The 16,219-nt window shown below is 45.0% G+C and overlaps 1 protein-coding gene across 1 annotated transcript in view; it reads left to right on the top strand.

The window, feature by feature from the left end:
* Positions 1-7,917: 7,917 nt before the first annotated feature.
* Positions 7,918-16,219, top strand: part of LOC118082678 (GTP cyclohydrolase 1) — a 41,442-nt gene continuing 33,140 nt past the window's right edge. The window contains exon 1 of the mRNA XM_035110491.2: positions 7,918-8,028. Within this exon, the coding sequence (XP_034966382.1) occupies positions 7,918-8,028 (111 nt within the window). The remainder of the gene's footprint in view (positions 8,029-16,219) is intronic.

The following is a 16,219-nucleotide window of genomic DNA, read 5'->3' as shown; positions in this document are numbered from 1 at the left end:
AGGGAGGTGTCTTTACTTCCCTCCCACAATCCCACCCACGCGTCTCCTCGGACCTGCGCAGAGGGTCGCAGAGGCTAATTTGCATCGCCCAGGATTCCTTGCGCCCCCGTGAAGGTGAAAAACAATAGCAATGTTTCTCTGGAGATTTCTTTCACGCTTGCGAACAGCTGGGTCGTATTCTGGTTCTGTAGCCATGTTCGCAAAAGGAAGGTTTTTGATGTATGAATGGGACGCTGTGTCCTGTTTGGATGGGCTTTTATCCTTAATTTTTGGAGGCCCAATGGCGGGCCACCAATGATTGTAAAAAGTAGAGCAGAGCTTTCTAAATTCTGTGCTGTTACCAGTGTTCAAAAAGAATTCGTTTATTAAACTGAAGTACAGTAGTGTGAAATGATGCACATTTGAAACGAGTCATGTTTATGCTTAATAGATTCGGGTGTTGTTGCAGCCCTGATTACCTTCTTAAAAGTGCACAGCTCTTGAAAGTCTACGGGAATTTCATTCACCAAAAGTGCTGGTGGGGGCAGAGTTTACTCAGAAGTGCTTGCTTTTCGCTCAGGCGTTTCTCCTCTTGACTGCAGCTCTAAGGTCCTCCTCCCTCGCCAAGCCTCTTTTCCTCCTCCACTTCTGCTGTAGCTGCGGGGAGAGTCTCAGTGCTTATTTGCATAGCCCCATGATGCCGTGCACACGGGGAAGCAGGCTTCGAAGGTGCGAAAAATAGGAAAGACACCTATTTTTCTTCAAAAACGTTGTAAAGCATTTGTAAAAATTACGTAAAATAAAAATAAAAAATAAGTTGCATTACTGAAATAAATGCACTTTTCGACGATATTCTAATTTTCCGAGTTTCACCTGTATTTTGTTTTTGTTTTTTTATATTGTATTTTTATGTTGTGAACTGTATCTGAGTTCTGCAGATGAAGGGCACTATACAAATTTAATAAATAAAGTAAATAATTAGGTGGCTTGCTAAAGGCCGCCTCCCCCAAAAGGAATGCAGAAGTAAGTCTCACTCAGTTTTAATGGATTGGATAAAGGTAAAGGTAAAGGGACCCCTGACCATTAGGTCCAGTCGTGACCGACTCTGGGGTTGCACGCTCATCTCGCATTATTGGCCGAGGGAGCCGGCGTATAGCTTCCAGGTCATGTGGCCAGCATGACAAAGCCGCTTCTGGCAAACCAGACCAGCACATGGAAACGCCGTTTACCTTCCCGCTGTAGCGGTTCCTATTTATCTACTTGCATTTTGACGTGCTTTCGAACTGCTAGCTTGGCAGGAGCTGGGACCAAGCAACGGGAGCTCACCCCGTCACAGGGGTTGGATACTCACTAACAAATGTGTTTGGATTGCAACCTTGCTCATTTCAAGATACAGTGGTACCTCGGTTTATGAACACAATTGGTTCCGGAAGTCTGTTCATAAACTGAAGCGTTCATAAACTGAAGCGAACTTTCCCATTGAAAGTAATTGGAAAGTGGATTAATCTGTTCCAGACGGTCCGCGGAGTACTTAAACTGAAGCGTTCATAAACTGAAGCAAACTTTCCCATTGAAAGTAATGGAAAGTGGATTAATCCGTTCCAGACGGGTCCGCAGAGTACTCAACCTGAAGCGTATTTAACCCAAAGCATGAGTGTAATTGGTTCCGGAAATCTGTTCATAAACTGAAGCGTTCATAAACTGAAGCGAACTTTCCCATTGAAAGTAATGGAAAGTGAATCAATCCGTTCCAGATGGGTCCGCGGCGTTCGTAAACCGAAAATTCGTAAACCGAGGTGTTCATAAACCGAGGTTCCACTGTACTAGCTCCCCTTGCCAGAGCCCTTCGGTTTTTTCTTTCTTCTTTTTTTGCTATGAAATACGAAGCAATAATAGCACACGGTTTTAAATTACATTGCTGCTTTCAAGTCATGCTGTCTGATAAGACCGGGCATTTCAAGCTAATAAAGGTATTGGTGTTGATGTACCAGACCTTTATCAGCTATCTGGCTTCCAGCCATGCGGAATTCTTATTAAGAAACTGATACACAATGTCAACATAAAACTCTTGAGGGGGCTATCGGCAGGTTTTATTTATTTATCTGTTTCTAAAACCTAATGCCTCGCCCTCAACAATAATATGATCAGGATGGCTTGCAAGTCACAACAGAGTTTAAAATCACAGGAGCAACAGCATTGGCAAGCCATAAAACAATAACATTGCAGTTAAGCAGCATAAAACACCAGCAGAAAATAGAATTAAACCAGATTTTTTAAAAAACACAAGAACAAAACAAAACAAAACCTGAAAGGATCAGAGATTTGCTCCACCTTGCAATGGAAGGATGTAAAAACTTAGAGCTGGGCAAACCGGGGTGCCACCACTGAGAAGGCGCTCTATCAGGGGGCTGGTCCATTAGGGCAAATGAGGCACTGCCCCACTGACCTCTGTCTTCATCTGATCTCCACCTTCTTACTTACAACAAGTCTGCCGGGGGTGGCTGTCGGCTTCCCCCTCCTCAGCCTCAGCTTTGCCCTTTTTAGAACTCAACATGGAAAAGGCCAGGGACAAAAATCTGAATTCTTTGGCTTCCCTGCCATTGGCTCTGGCGCCACCTGCTGTTGGGCTCCCTGCCTCCTGCCCTGTCAGTTCCAATAGACACCAGCCACCACTGCCTCTCTTCGATAACCTCCAGCCAGATTTGCAGAGCCCTGGTGTCAGTTTTCTCTGTTCAGAAAAAAAGCACTTTCGGTTCGGGCAATGGAGAGCCACTGTCTCCACCCCTGTCCCAAATTAAGGTGGCCTTAGGTCTTTCTTTCCAGTCCTCTGTTTGAAGTCATCCTCTGTTTCAGTCGTAGCCAGCCAGGTGCCCTGCAGAAATTGGGCTCCAACTCCCATCAGCCCTAGCCAATATGGTTATGGTGAGGGGTGATGGGGGTTGTAGTGATGGGACGGCGACAGGTTGCCTACCCATTTAAAGGGCCGTCCATTGGCGTCTGATTTAAAAATAAGAAACAGCAATAAGGGGGAGCAGGAGAGGCTTTGAAGTCGCCCTTCATTATACACCTTAAGGCACCAGGCAAACACGTTCCTTTTTGACCAGGCCTCTGGTTGATTTGATTGACACCTATGCCCTTTTAAAATGTTTTTTTTGGGGGGGGCTATTGGGTTGTTGTTTTTATTTCTATTATGTCTTTTGTGGTTTTATATCTTGATTTTATTCTGTGAACCGCCCTGAGACCCCTCTGGTATAGGGCATACCTGCCAAGTTGCTGTCGGAGAAATAAGGGACCGGGCGTAAGTAGCAGACCGGAAGTAGCGCTGCCGCCATTTTGGAACTGGGCGGAGCATGCTCAGAAGTGACTTGATGCTGCTTTGCCCAGTTCCAAAATGGCCACCGCGCCAGAAGTCGCACTGCAGCCATCTTGGAACTGGGCGGAGCAGCATCAAAAGTCGCTTCTGAGCATGCTCCGCCCAGTTCCAAAATGGCCGCCGCGCCAGAATAAACCGGGGGGAAACAAAAAAATCAGTTTTTTCAGCTAGGAACAGCTGGAAAAATGGGGATTTCCCGGGGAATACGGGAGACTTGGCAGCTATGGTATAGGGTGGTATATAAATTCTAATAATAATAATAATAATAATAATAATAATAATAATAATAATGTTAAGCACATGGAGAGCATGTGAAATTTTGTGAAATTTAAACTGAGTTTAAAATGCATGCTGTGAGGGTAAAAGATCACCTGACCCCCCCATATGTGTCCACTCAATAGCTCTGATCTGCAGAACTGCTGCTGTGACGCATGATACTCGTTCCCCATTTGTAAGAAATCATTCAGCACTTGCACTTTTGGAACTCCCTGCCTATTGACACCAGGCAGGTGCCTTCACTGTACTCTTGTTGGCCCCTGCAAAAAAAAGTTTTTTTTCATTTAGGGAAGCCTATCGAACCCCTGGGATAGCTCGGTTGGTAGAGTATGAGACTCTTAATCTCAGGGTTGTGGGTTCCTACATTGGCAAAAAGATTCCTGCCTAGCCGGGGGTTGGACTAGATGAGCCTCGTGGTCCCTTCTAACTCTACAATTCTAGGATTCTGTGATCCAGATTTGTAGAATACGGATGAGTTTTTGTCTGGTTTTTAGCTTACTGTTGATTTTAATTCTTTTTGAAGGTTTTGAATAGTTGTTTTTAACTTATTCTTCTTCTTCTTTTTTTACAACAATCGTTTCCTTGTTCTATTGTTTTTGCAAACCTCCTCAAGCTTTTTACTTACAGTCAAGCTGTATATAAATATCAGTGGTTTTTTTATCTGGGGGAACGCAGGGGTACACATACCCCTAAACATTTTGTGAATCTAAGTTTGTCCTCATTGAGGGGCAGTATTTCAATCAGAGTAGGAAAATGAGAGTACTCCTAAACTTTTTTTTAGGGGGGGGGGAAGCACTGATAAATGTTACGAAATGTAGTAAAACGATGAGAGATGCTTTGCTCTCTCCAATCTTCAGCTCAAGGTGGTGATACAGTCATATAAGTGGTTGTTTTCGGTGGGTTTCTTTTAAAAAAAATATTGTTATTGAGTTAATTGATAATCCTAAAATATGGCAGATGTCCTGAAGCACAACTCAGTTTGGAAATGTGGGCCTGAAGCTCTCCAACCCCCTTGTTCTCAGACAAGATCTAAAATTAGAGCTTGATCCTGAAATGAATACAGTCGCTCTTCAATCAGCAGGCTGCAAATTGAACAATAAATTCTTGCCTCCTGTATTTCATGCCGAGTTAGCCTGAGGAGAGAGGGTGATTTACATCTCGCCATGTCTAAGGTCACAGGCCGGAGCAAAAACAGAAGCTGTTTTGTTCAGCCACAGGGATAGCCAACATGGGGCTCTCTGGGTGGACTACAACTCCCATCGCCTCCAACCAGCGGTCCTGCTGCTGAGGCATAAAAGGTTCTTTATATGTGATGGCAATGTAAAATCATTAAAAAGGCCTGGGATAAGACATATAAAGATCTCAAAGCAATGTGGAAAATGATCGTATCTGAAGAAGTGTGCATGCACACGAAAGCTCATACCAAAATAAAAACTTAGTTGGTCTTTAAGGTGCTGCTGGAAGGATTTTTTAAATTTTGTTTTGGAAAATGATTGTTAAAAGTTATGACATTGAGATGTACAGGACTTGTTGGACTTATTGAACAAAAGACTTTGTTCCTGTACGTAAAAGTGGACGCCAGGCCAAGACCAGCCAGTCCCTACAGAAGGAAGACGCCTCCGTTAAAGAATACGAAGAAGATTGGCAAACTAAACTACAGTATTGAACTATACAGGATAAACTAGTTAACACAGAACCCAAGACAGAAAGAGGACTTTGAATAATAAAAAAAGGGGTAAAGGTTTAATGCTCATCCTTCAAGCTTTGTGCATAGAATATTACGGTAGTATAACTTTAAAAACTCACTTGTATTAAGATGAAAAAGGTCTAAAAATGGATTATTAAAATTATAAGGTTATAAGGACGTGTGTGAACGAGCATTAAACAATGAAATCAAGAGGGGGAGGTCAAGCAAAAGTTACGTTGATTATGATTATTTTATTTTTGTTTATATATATATATATATAGTATATATATATATTGTGTGTATATATATATATATATATATATATATATATATATATATATATATATTGTTGTTTATGTTTATTTTTTATGTTATCTTTTTGGAAAATTAATAAATTGTTATATTTTAAAAATGACCTGTGCAGCCTGTTTGCCAGTGATTTAAGCTTCCTGCCTCCAGCAGACTGAATGGGCAAGAAGGAGGAAAAGTAAAAACAGAACCAGTGCTGGATTTAGGGCTCCACTCTCTTGGGGCCCCCCCAAAAAATAAAGGAAAAAGAACCCTGTACATTTCAAAAATATAAGATAAAAAACAAATAAAATAAAGCCTCCATACCTTCAGTAACTGAGGCCCTCATCAAACCTCAATCCGGCCTTGAGGCAGTCCATGACAACTACCTACTTTCTGGTCTTTAAAGTAAAGATCCGCTAACACTATCAGCATGCTAGCTAAGGCTGCTGTGTAAAACCCACAACCTCTTCCGTCAGTTTGCATTTCTTAGTACAGAAAGTATTGATCTGATGTGTAGAGATCTTTCCTATTCTACTTAATCCAAGAGGGTTGTGGAAGCTTCTCTGTGTGAAAGAAACAGGCATAAGGTTTGTGATGTTTGGGTTATACCTTCAGAGAAGCTGAGTACAGCTGGCTTAAACTGGTTCTGCTATCTCTTCTATCATGGTCCTGCGGACTATAAAAGTAGAGGCCAGAAGGAGCCTGTCTCTTTCTATCTCTTTTCCTTCCGGTCTTGTGTTCTGTACATAGTATGCTTAGTGTTAAGGTTTAGACTTATTATAAGTTTAAGTTAAGTCTGCTGCAACTGGATTTCTTATGGACAGTGCCAATCCTGAATGTATTGGATCTGTGACCATTATGCTCATTTGCCTTCAGTAGCAGTAAAGCTCTACTGGATGAAATATAATTGCCTCTGGTCTATTTTTGGGGAATACTGCAACATGTTTAAGTTTTTACTCTGCTAACTATACATGCTCCTGCCAACCTAGCAGTTTGAAAGCACGTCAAAGTGCAAGTACAGTCGTACCTCAGGTTACGAACACCTCAGGTTACGAACAACTCGGGTTATGAACTGCGCAAACCCGGAAGTATTTTCGGCCGCATGCACGTTCTGCGCGTGCGCGGTTTGCGCATGCGCAAAGCGTGAAAATAGCACTTTGCACATGCGCAAAATGGCGGTTCGGGTTACGAACTTTTCAGGTTACGAACTGCGACCCGGAACGGATCGTGTTCGTAACCCGAGGTACTACTTTAGATAAATAGGTACCGCTATAGCGGGAAGGTAAACGGCATTTCCGTGTGCTGCTCTGGTTCGCCAGAAGCGGCTTTGTCATGCTGGCCACATGACCCAGAAGCTGTACGCTGGCTCCCTCGGCAATTAACGCGAGATGAGCGCCGCAACCCCAGAGTCGGTTACGACTGGACCTAATGGTCAGGGGTCCCTTTACCTTTTTAAGTATACATTGGAATCTACTCTGGATCAATATTGAGTAGAATATACACGACATCTTCCCCTGACTCAAACCCTGACAGCAAACAGGACATCATCAGGACAGGACATGGACGTAGAGCCAGAAGACCAGGGCATAATAAAAGCAATGCTCTAGAATGATTGACGCTATTATACCCTACTCTGCATGTATGCATATTTCCTGAACCAATGGGGGAGGGTGACTGATTCAGCAAGTCATATGCTCAACCTCGCTGGTGTTGCTATGGCAACCCAGTGCACCTGGCATCCTTATCTCAGAACATCCAGACGTGGTGGGTGTGCTCCTCAAGACGTGAGCCCAAGCACAGCGTGATTTAACCCATTGTTCACATTACGCCAGTAGTGGAAGCAGAGCATAGCCATCGTGCCTAGTGGTCACTGGTCACCTCCACGTATTTGTACAACCTTCATTTAAAGCCATCCAAGTTGGTGGTCACCACTGCATGTTGGTGGAGTGGAACACATCCCATAGCTCATTTACTCGCTGTGTTCTTTTGCCTGTCACGAATCTTCCAATGCTCCATTTCTCTGGATGGCCCCCGAGTTTTTGTTCTGAGGTCAAAAGTCCACATGCCTCCCTGCACTCATGTATTATGTTGCCACAGTCTGCCTTGCAACCTGCTAAAAGTTGTTGAAATGCAGGCTCTGTCAATGCAAGTGCTCCTGGTAATCCCCAGGGAATCAGAAGCAGGCTTCCCCCAGCTGGCCAGGACAGGTGTCCCAGAAGCTCAGAGCTACACAGGGAAACCTGAGCAGGGGCTCAGGCTGGAGGCTGACGGGGTCAGGGAGCATATTTTGGGGATGCTTTTGGTTAGGACCATGTTAAGTGCCAAAGCGAAGAGGGCTTCCGTACAGGCAGCAGAGCAGCTTGCGGTTCGACTTGATGGGGAAGGACAAGAGGCTGCCTTATACAGTATTGACCTCGTCCAGGTCAGTATTGTCTGCTCTGCAGTGGCTGAGAGTAGCTTTCCAGGGATTTAGACAGAAGACCCCACTCCTTGCATGAAGCTCACTTGGTGTCCCCGGGCCAGTCACTCACCCTCAGCCCAACCTACCTCACAGGGTTATTGTGGTAATAAAATGGGGGTGGGGTGGGGGAGAGCTATAGCAACATAGGAAAATGCCTTATACCGAGTCAGACCAGTGACATATGCCTGATGCTGGAGCAGGTGGCTGAATGTGGCTGGTTGGAGAGAGAGAGAGAGAGAGAGAGAGAGAGAGAGAGAGAGAAGGAACAGAAAATACCTCTTTGCTTCTTCCCTCCCAGGAGAGGAGAGGAAATGACATCACACAGAGCCTTCTCTACCAATTATAGTGGCACCTTGGTTCCCGAACGGCTTGGCTCCTGAACAAATCATCTCCCAGACGTAATAAACCCGGAAGTTAGTATTCTGGTTTGCAAATATTTTGGGGAAGCCCAAAGTCCGTTTCAGCTGTTGACATTGTTTCCAGGGCCAATCAGCTAATCAGAAGCCACGCCTTAGTTTGCGAACATTTTGGAAGTCGAATGGACTTCCAGAATGGATTGAGTTTGGGAACCAAGGTACCACTGTATGTTGCTGTGACCTGAGTCTGCCTATCGGCAATACAGCTCTAGGGTCTTAACCCCACCACATGCTAACTAGCAAGAATATGCTTTGAGGTGCCTCCTGCCTCCACTGTTGTCTGCCCAAGTGCTAATGGCAAGGTAGCTGTGTGCCTTACTATTCAGAGAGCAGACCTCTGTCTGGAGAGCTGTACAGTCCAAGTCTGCTTGAAAGACAAAAACAAACAAACAAAAAAACCCTAAAAAAGAAGAGCAGGAAGGGCCTTGAAGTTGCTCGCTGGATGATCAAGCATACAGGTCTTCAGGCCACAGTTTCCCCCAGATATGTGTTGCATTTCAGTTTTAGGAATAGTTTCTAAATTTGTACATATATTTAGGAATTAGCATAAGAAAGCTAGAGAGTTCCAGAAAAAGATCTACTTCTGCTTCATTGACTACGCAAAAGCATTTGACTGCGTTGACCACAGCAAACTATGGCAAGTTCTTAAAGAAATAGGAGTGCCTCATCTGTCTCCTGAGAAATCTCTATGTGGGACAAGAAGCTACAGTTAGAGCTGGATATGGAATAACTGATTGGTTCAAAATTGGGAAAGGAGTACGACATGGCCACTGGTCCCATCACCTCCTGGCAAGTAGAAGGGGAAGAAATTGAGGCAGTGAGAGATTTTACTTTCTTGGGTTCCATGATCACTGCAGATGGTGACAGCCGTCATGAAATTAAAAGACGCCTGCTTCTTGGGAGAAAAGCAATGACAAACTTAGACAGCATCTTAAAAAGCAGAGACATCACCTTGCCGACAAAGGTCCGTATAGTTTCCCAGTAGTGATGTATGGAAGTGAGAGCTGGACCATAAAGAAGGCTGGTCGCCGAAGAATTGATGCTTTTGAACTATGGTGCTGGAGGAGACTCTTGAGAGTCCCATGGACTGCAAGAAGATCAAACCTATCCATTCTGAAGGAAATCAGCCCTGAGTGCTCACTGGAAGGACAGATCGTGAAGCTGAGGCTCCAATACTTTGGCCACCTCATGAGAAGAGAAGACTCCCAGGAAAAGACCCTGATGCTGGGAAAGATTGAGGGCACAAGGAGAAGGGGACGACAGAGGGGGAGATGGTTGGACAGTGTTCTCGAAGCTACGAACATGAGTTTGACCAAACTGCGGGAGACAGTGGAAGACAGGAGTGCCTGGCGTGCTCTGGTCCATGGGTCACGAAGAGTCGGACACAACTAAACGACTAAACAACAAATGTGCAATTTCCATGCAAATCTCTGCCCTCTTTTCTGGTGATGCACAAGTAGCTATTGTAAGCACTAGAAAACGCAGTCTATTCTCGCTTAGTTGGCAATAAAGCTCATGATCTGTATCATGTTGCCAAGCATTCAGAGCACTTCAGATCAACCCCACGTGGCTGCACCCACCCAGACAGGCACATGAAAAGAATGCACACTCACTGGAAGAATTCCCTGCAAATTAGTTTGTTCGTTAGATTGCATGGTGGTTGATGGGGAACCACCTCATGGTGTTGTATATTGTTTTCCTCCTTCAGTCCCCACCTCAACCCTGTGAGGTAGGTTAGTCTGAGAGGCAGTGACTGACCACAGGTGAGCTTTATGTGAAATGGGGATTTGTACCCTGGTCTCCCAGGTCCTAGGTCTAACCACTAGGTAAAAGTAAAAAGGTAAAAGACCCCTGGATGCTTATGTCCAGTCAAAGGCGACTAGGGGGTTGCAGCTCTCATCTCGCTTTCAGGCCGAGGGAGCCAGTGTTTTTCCACAGGCAGCTTTCCGGGTCATGTGGCCAGCATGACTAAACTGCTTCTGGTGCAAAGGGACACTGTGACAAGTGCCAGAGCGCACAGAAATGCCGTTTACCTTTCCGTCGCAGTGGTACCTATTTATTTACTTGCACTGGTATGCTTTCAAACTGCTAGGTTGGCAGAAGCTGGGAGAGAGCAATGGGAGCTCACACCGTCGCGGGGATTCGAACGTTGACCTTCCGATCACCAAGCCCAAGAGGCTCAGTGGTTTAGACCACAGCACCACCCCGCTCCCACCCCACTGGCTCTCTATAACTCTGCACCAGGAGAGAAGGACGTCGGAACTAGCAGGATCTGAACTTGCCCCTTGGGAGACTAGGTCTAAACACAGGATCCAGGACCATTGGGGCATCCTGACAAGTGGTGGAACTGACAGGAGCTGGATTCAAACCCACAGCTCTGGACTGAGACTGCAATCTTGATGCAGTACCACTCAGTTATCCTTTTAATGCCAGCCGAGTTGCCTATGGGTCAACTTCATTTGCCTTTGCAGTGTTCCTCTCATTAAATCCCAGCAAGCTTTCCCAGCTAAGTGCTGTTCTGTTTTAGAAGTAGCAATTGGATTGTAAGAGTTTAGTCAGACAGCACCTCTGAGTGTTTTGGGTCATGGCACTCCTTTCTCAAGAAGTTTACTCAAATTAAATATGCTTGCTCATTTCCTCTTCCCTTTCCAAAGAAAACGTTGAGAAGTTTGCCTTCGTGTTCCTGCAAAGGAGCCAACTTGGTTTTGAGGGACTGCAACTCATTAGCAAAGTTGACTGCATTTCTTTGAAAAGGAATTCTAGGCAGTCTTCATTCTAGAAAACAATTGACCCCTTTGTTTCTGTCCTCTTGACTGGGCCTCAAAGGACCCAGGAGTGCAAGGAAGTTCAGAGCAACTCAGTTTTGTTGCCACCCAATTTACGCTGCTGCAGTTCTGTTGGATCCAAGATTCAAAGGGAGCCATGACGAGATGGCACTCCTTCTGCCTTTGACTGGATTTCAAAACAAGCAGCACGCTTAGGGCTTGACGTTGGCAAGGTACGTTCAAATGTTGCAGAACATCTTTCGGTATCTGGCCAAGGAATTCTATCAGGGATTCTGCCACGCGTAACCCTCCTGCAACGTGGTGGCAAGGCTTTTGCACAACACGGCTTTTGGCCTTGTCCATACCTCGGCTTACCGTGATTCCGAACCACTTGTGCCTGATTTAATTCCCCATCAACCATTGCAGCATTCTCTTCTGACTATTGTTGCCCAATACTTCCTCCTCCTTAAATCCAGAGAGTCCCTATGCTTTGGAAATCCAAATAGGAGAGTGTCAGGGGACGACCGGGGGTCAGCGGAGAGCCCAGAAGATCGGGACAAGGGCTCTCTGATGAAGCCGGAGCCCCAGAGCCTAGTGTCCTGCAGCTTCCTCTGGAAGGTGGTACAGGGGTTCAGGAGGAGGTGCAGACCCTTGGGGATGCTGAGAGGACTAGCTGTCCAGAGAGAGGGCTGCAGGGGGCGGACGGAGGCATGCTCAAAGGGGAGGTTCCAGAAGACACAGCACCAGTCCCTCAGCTGAGCAGCTCTAGGGGGGAGCTAGAGAATGGGGGGAAAGAGGAGGGAACAACGGAGGGTGCCCAGGGGGCTGTGTTGGCGAAAGTCACGACAGGAGGTGCTTCCGGATTCTGAATCAGAATAGTACAATCATGCCTTTTGATGCTCTGTCTTGTATATATGTATATAATAAAACCCTGTAAAAACCAAGCACAGAATTTGGAGCCGCTTACTCGTGAGGAAGCAACTAACACCATTACAGAGAGCCACATCAATTGCAAAGGGAATCTGGATTTAGGGAGGAGAAAGCATGCAACGAACATCGAGTTTGTGGCTAGCAGTCTTATCCTCCATTAATCTTTCCAATCTTCTTTTAAAGCTATTTAAGGGCTTACCCACACTTTGCTGCTTTCCCCTGGGGAAAACTGCTCTTTAGCACTCAATCAGAGCCAACGGTAATTTGGGTCCCATCCCCCCCAATGATTGCCATCTGTCCCGATCTATTGCAGGTTTTCCTTTGGAAAGGAGTGGAGCTAGGGGACAACCACTCGGACCCATGCTTGGAAAGTGAGGGTCAAGCAGAAACCCGCTCAGATCCATGCTTTCTAGGTGTGGCACCAGCAGAGAGGGGGAAGAGTGCTAAGTCAGTGGGCATACTTGCCTCCTGCGGGAGCGAGCTCCATAATTTGACTATGCACTGCATGAAGAAGCACTTTCTTTTATCCCTCCTGAATCTTCCAACATTCGGCTTTGTTTTATTTCCATGAGTTCTAATGTTACGAGAGAAGGAGGAAAAAACCCCGAACGTCTAGTCTACAAAAACATATAAACCCCTGGCAGCAGAAAGCATAGTTTGCAACCAGCTCATTCTCCCACCTCCATTTAAGGCAATACAGTACCATACAAACAGCAACATAATCCCCCTCTCAAGTTGTTAAGGGGCTTTATATACTAACACCGAAACTTTAGATGTGTCCCGGCAGCATATTAGCAGCCAGGGCAAATCCATCAACAAAGGTGTTACTTGTAGCAGCCTAGTTGCTGCATTCTCCTCTAGCCGCAGGGTCTACACAGAGCACATTCCGTTGTCTGACAAAGTTCTTTCTTTTCTCTGCCCTGGTATTTCACACACCCCTGGTGCCCCTGTTTTCCAGGGGCAGTCTCAGAATTATAGAAGCCATCCCAGTTTCTGATTTGATTCCGGAGTGCCCATTTTCCTTTATCCTTCCCCTCCTCCTCGTCTCGCAAAAGAACCTAAAGTGGTGCATGGGTGTGTGTAGGTGCAAAGAGTCCTGTTTATACTGAAAATAAAAGGGAAGGAAATGGTGAAGCCGGCACAGGAAGCCCTTCCTATAATTTTGAAGGAAAATGTCACCAACTCACTTTCAATTCCTTAATTGCAATGCTTCAGCAGCCAGCCATTTTTTAGAAAACACATGACGTGTAAATGGAGTCTTACGCTGTCTACTGAGAAGCAAGTCCCACTGTATTCAATGGAGCTTACTCCCGAGTAACTAAGTAAAGACTGTGGAGCCTTACACTGCAATCCTAAGCACTTCTACTCAGAACTAAGTCCCACTAAGTTCAATAGGATTTCCTCTCTGGTATGTTCCTGATCATTCTCACAGTTTCCATTTCCCTGGCAAGGTTCAATTCTGTTTATCTGTGGAAGGTGTTGTACACAACCCCTTCCCTCACACATTTTTTTTCTTTGTAACAAACCAGTGAGGTAGGTTAGGCTGAGAGGGTTGCAATTGGCTCAAGGTGACAGATGTATATGTATATATGACTTCTATTGGATTCTAATGGTTTCAAACTACAAGAAAGAAGATTCCACCTAAACATTAGGAAGAACTTCCTGACAGTAAGAGCTGTTGGCAGTGGAATTTGCTGCCAAGGAGTGTGGTGGAGTCTCCTTCTTTGGAGGTCTTTAAGCAGAGGCTTGACAGGCATATGTCAAGAATGCTTTGATGGTGTTTCCTGCTCGGCAGGGGGTTGGCCTGGATGGCCCTTGTGGTCTCTCCCAACTCTATAATTCTGTGATTCTATTCTATGATTCTATTGTGTGCAGCGAGATCAAACGCGGGAGAATCTTTCTGATGCAGAATAGAATTCCCCTATTTGCATCGGGGAAAATGTTGGAGGGTGTGGAATTTCATCCGGTCTGCTTCAAAAGTGTCCCTGTGGGATTTAACCTCTAGAAAGGCTGCGTCATTGTGTGAGTGTGTCAGATACGGCTTAATACCAAATTCTGTCATCCACCATCTCCGTGCAGGATCCAGCATCTTTTCAACGGCACACCGTTTTCATATGAGCAGCTGTGAGGAGATGAGCCATCAGAGAGTTCTACGCACTATAATTTTATTTCGCCCACAAAATGAAGATAATGCCAACCCAAGCTTTGCCTCAGTCCCCAAACGATGCAACATCAGAAACACTTGCAAAAATGCTTTGCAAAAATGCCTACATTTTTGGCCCCTCCAGTCCCACCAAGTGAGAGTTCCTGACATCTGACTCCTCAAGCATTCATTCAAGAATAATAATAATAATAATAATAATAATAAATCTCTTCTATTTGCCTAAGGAAACAGGCATTGTTTACTGGCACAAGCATCAGCAAACAGTCTTCTTTCAGGGTCACAAAGAGGTAACATCAAGAGATTCTATAACCAGCTCATTTTGAGATCTGGGCGAGCACTTTGTAGCCCTGCAACGCTCAAATAGTTCTCCAAAGGCAATTAAATCAGTCCTTTGGAAGAGCTCCCTGTTTTCAAGTGCTGGCCTATAATAAGTGTACATAGTTAATCAGCTTGCATAGTGCGAACTTGTAAATATTCCGGGGAGATCCAAGCTGTGAATAAAAATAACCCGTTGGGATTTAAGCGAGACGACAAACAATGATCTGTTTATTTAGGGGCCAGAGTTTTGGTCTTGAGTCACCCGCTAGGCGTATCATGCTTACAAAAAACACATGGTCGATTTTAATACAAAGAGAGAGAGACTTTAGCAGAAACAACAGCTGCCCCCTGCCTGCCCCCCAACAGCCCAAAAGGCCTGTTCCAGTGATGCTTGAATTTAGGTTTCGTACATTTGGCAGGACCGAGTAGTAAAAGTTTTTCCTGGCCTGCACTGCACCCCTTGAGGCTGCAAGATCGAAAATGGATTCCTTGCACATACAAGACCGTTGTGACAAGGAGAATGGTTGAGTCCAGCCCTTTTGTGTGTATGTGTGCATTTTATTGTGGGAAAGTTTTGATTTCTTTCCTCTCCCCTCCCTGTTCCTTTCCCCTTATATGCCGTATTTATTTAAAAAATATATTGTAAGCCTGTCTCATTTTAATTCATTGCATGTAAGCCACTCTGGATGAGGAGCCGAGTACAATTGCTTCAAATAAACAGACACATCACTTTGAACTGCATCTGTAACCAGGGTTCGAAATTAATTTCCGGAAGCAAATTGCTTTTTCTGTGCTGCCTGAGCAGGAGCAATTGCCAGTAAGAAAAATAGGCTGGAATAGGCCAGTACATATGTGGACTGTCCCAGGATCAAGTAACTTCTTAAAGATCTCAAAGCTCTCAACCTAACTCAAGGTAGCCATCTGAACTTGGCAGATGTTTCATTGAAGAATCAATCAGAGTCAGTCCATCGTTTGAAAAATAAGACTTTAGAGCAACTAGATGTTCCGTTTTGGCTGACTGCAACCTTGGTTTAAAGAGCCATTTGCTGGCTAGCTTATCTATCTGAGTTTCTAACACTGTCTGTGATGCTCGCAGTTAGCTTCTCGGTCAGCAGATGACACTCTCCAGCCGTGGAAGGGAGGAAGCAGGGAAGTGGAAGGTGAGCCCATTTTGCTATTATTATTCTCATGTGAAAGAGGCAGGAGAAGGAGCTGCAAGGCAGGCAGTTTCTGGGCAAGGTGCTCAAGTGTGGCAGGAACCTAGGTCCTTCTAGATCAGTGATGGGCAACCTTTTGAGCTTGGTGTGTCAAAATTCACCAAAAAACCGAGCATAACTCGGGTGGTGTGTCACTTTGAGAAAAAAACCCATAATTTCACGATATTTATAGTTTAAATAACAAAAATGTATAAGTGTAATATATAACTGTATTTAATAAACCAAAAACTAATGATTTAACCTAACCAAACCAAAAACCCCTTATTTATCACAAAGTGCCCAGAGTTGTTGAGCTTTTTGCGGGGAGCTGCTGACCAAAGTATTGAAGCTTTTTGGGGGGGG

Source organism: Zootoca vivipara, chromosome 3 (genome assembly GCF_963506605.1).
Source record: "Zootoca vivipara chromosome 3, rZooViv1.1, whole genome shotgun sequence".
Taxonomy (NCBI): domain Eukaryota; kingdom Metazoa; phylum Chordata; class Lepidosauria; order Squamata; family Lacertidae; genus Zootoca; species Zootoca vivipara.
The sequence above is the reverse complement of the archived record's forward strand: the minus strand, read 5'-3'. Positions and strand labels throughout refer to the sequence as shown.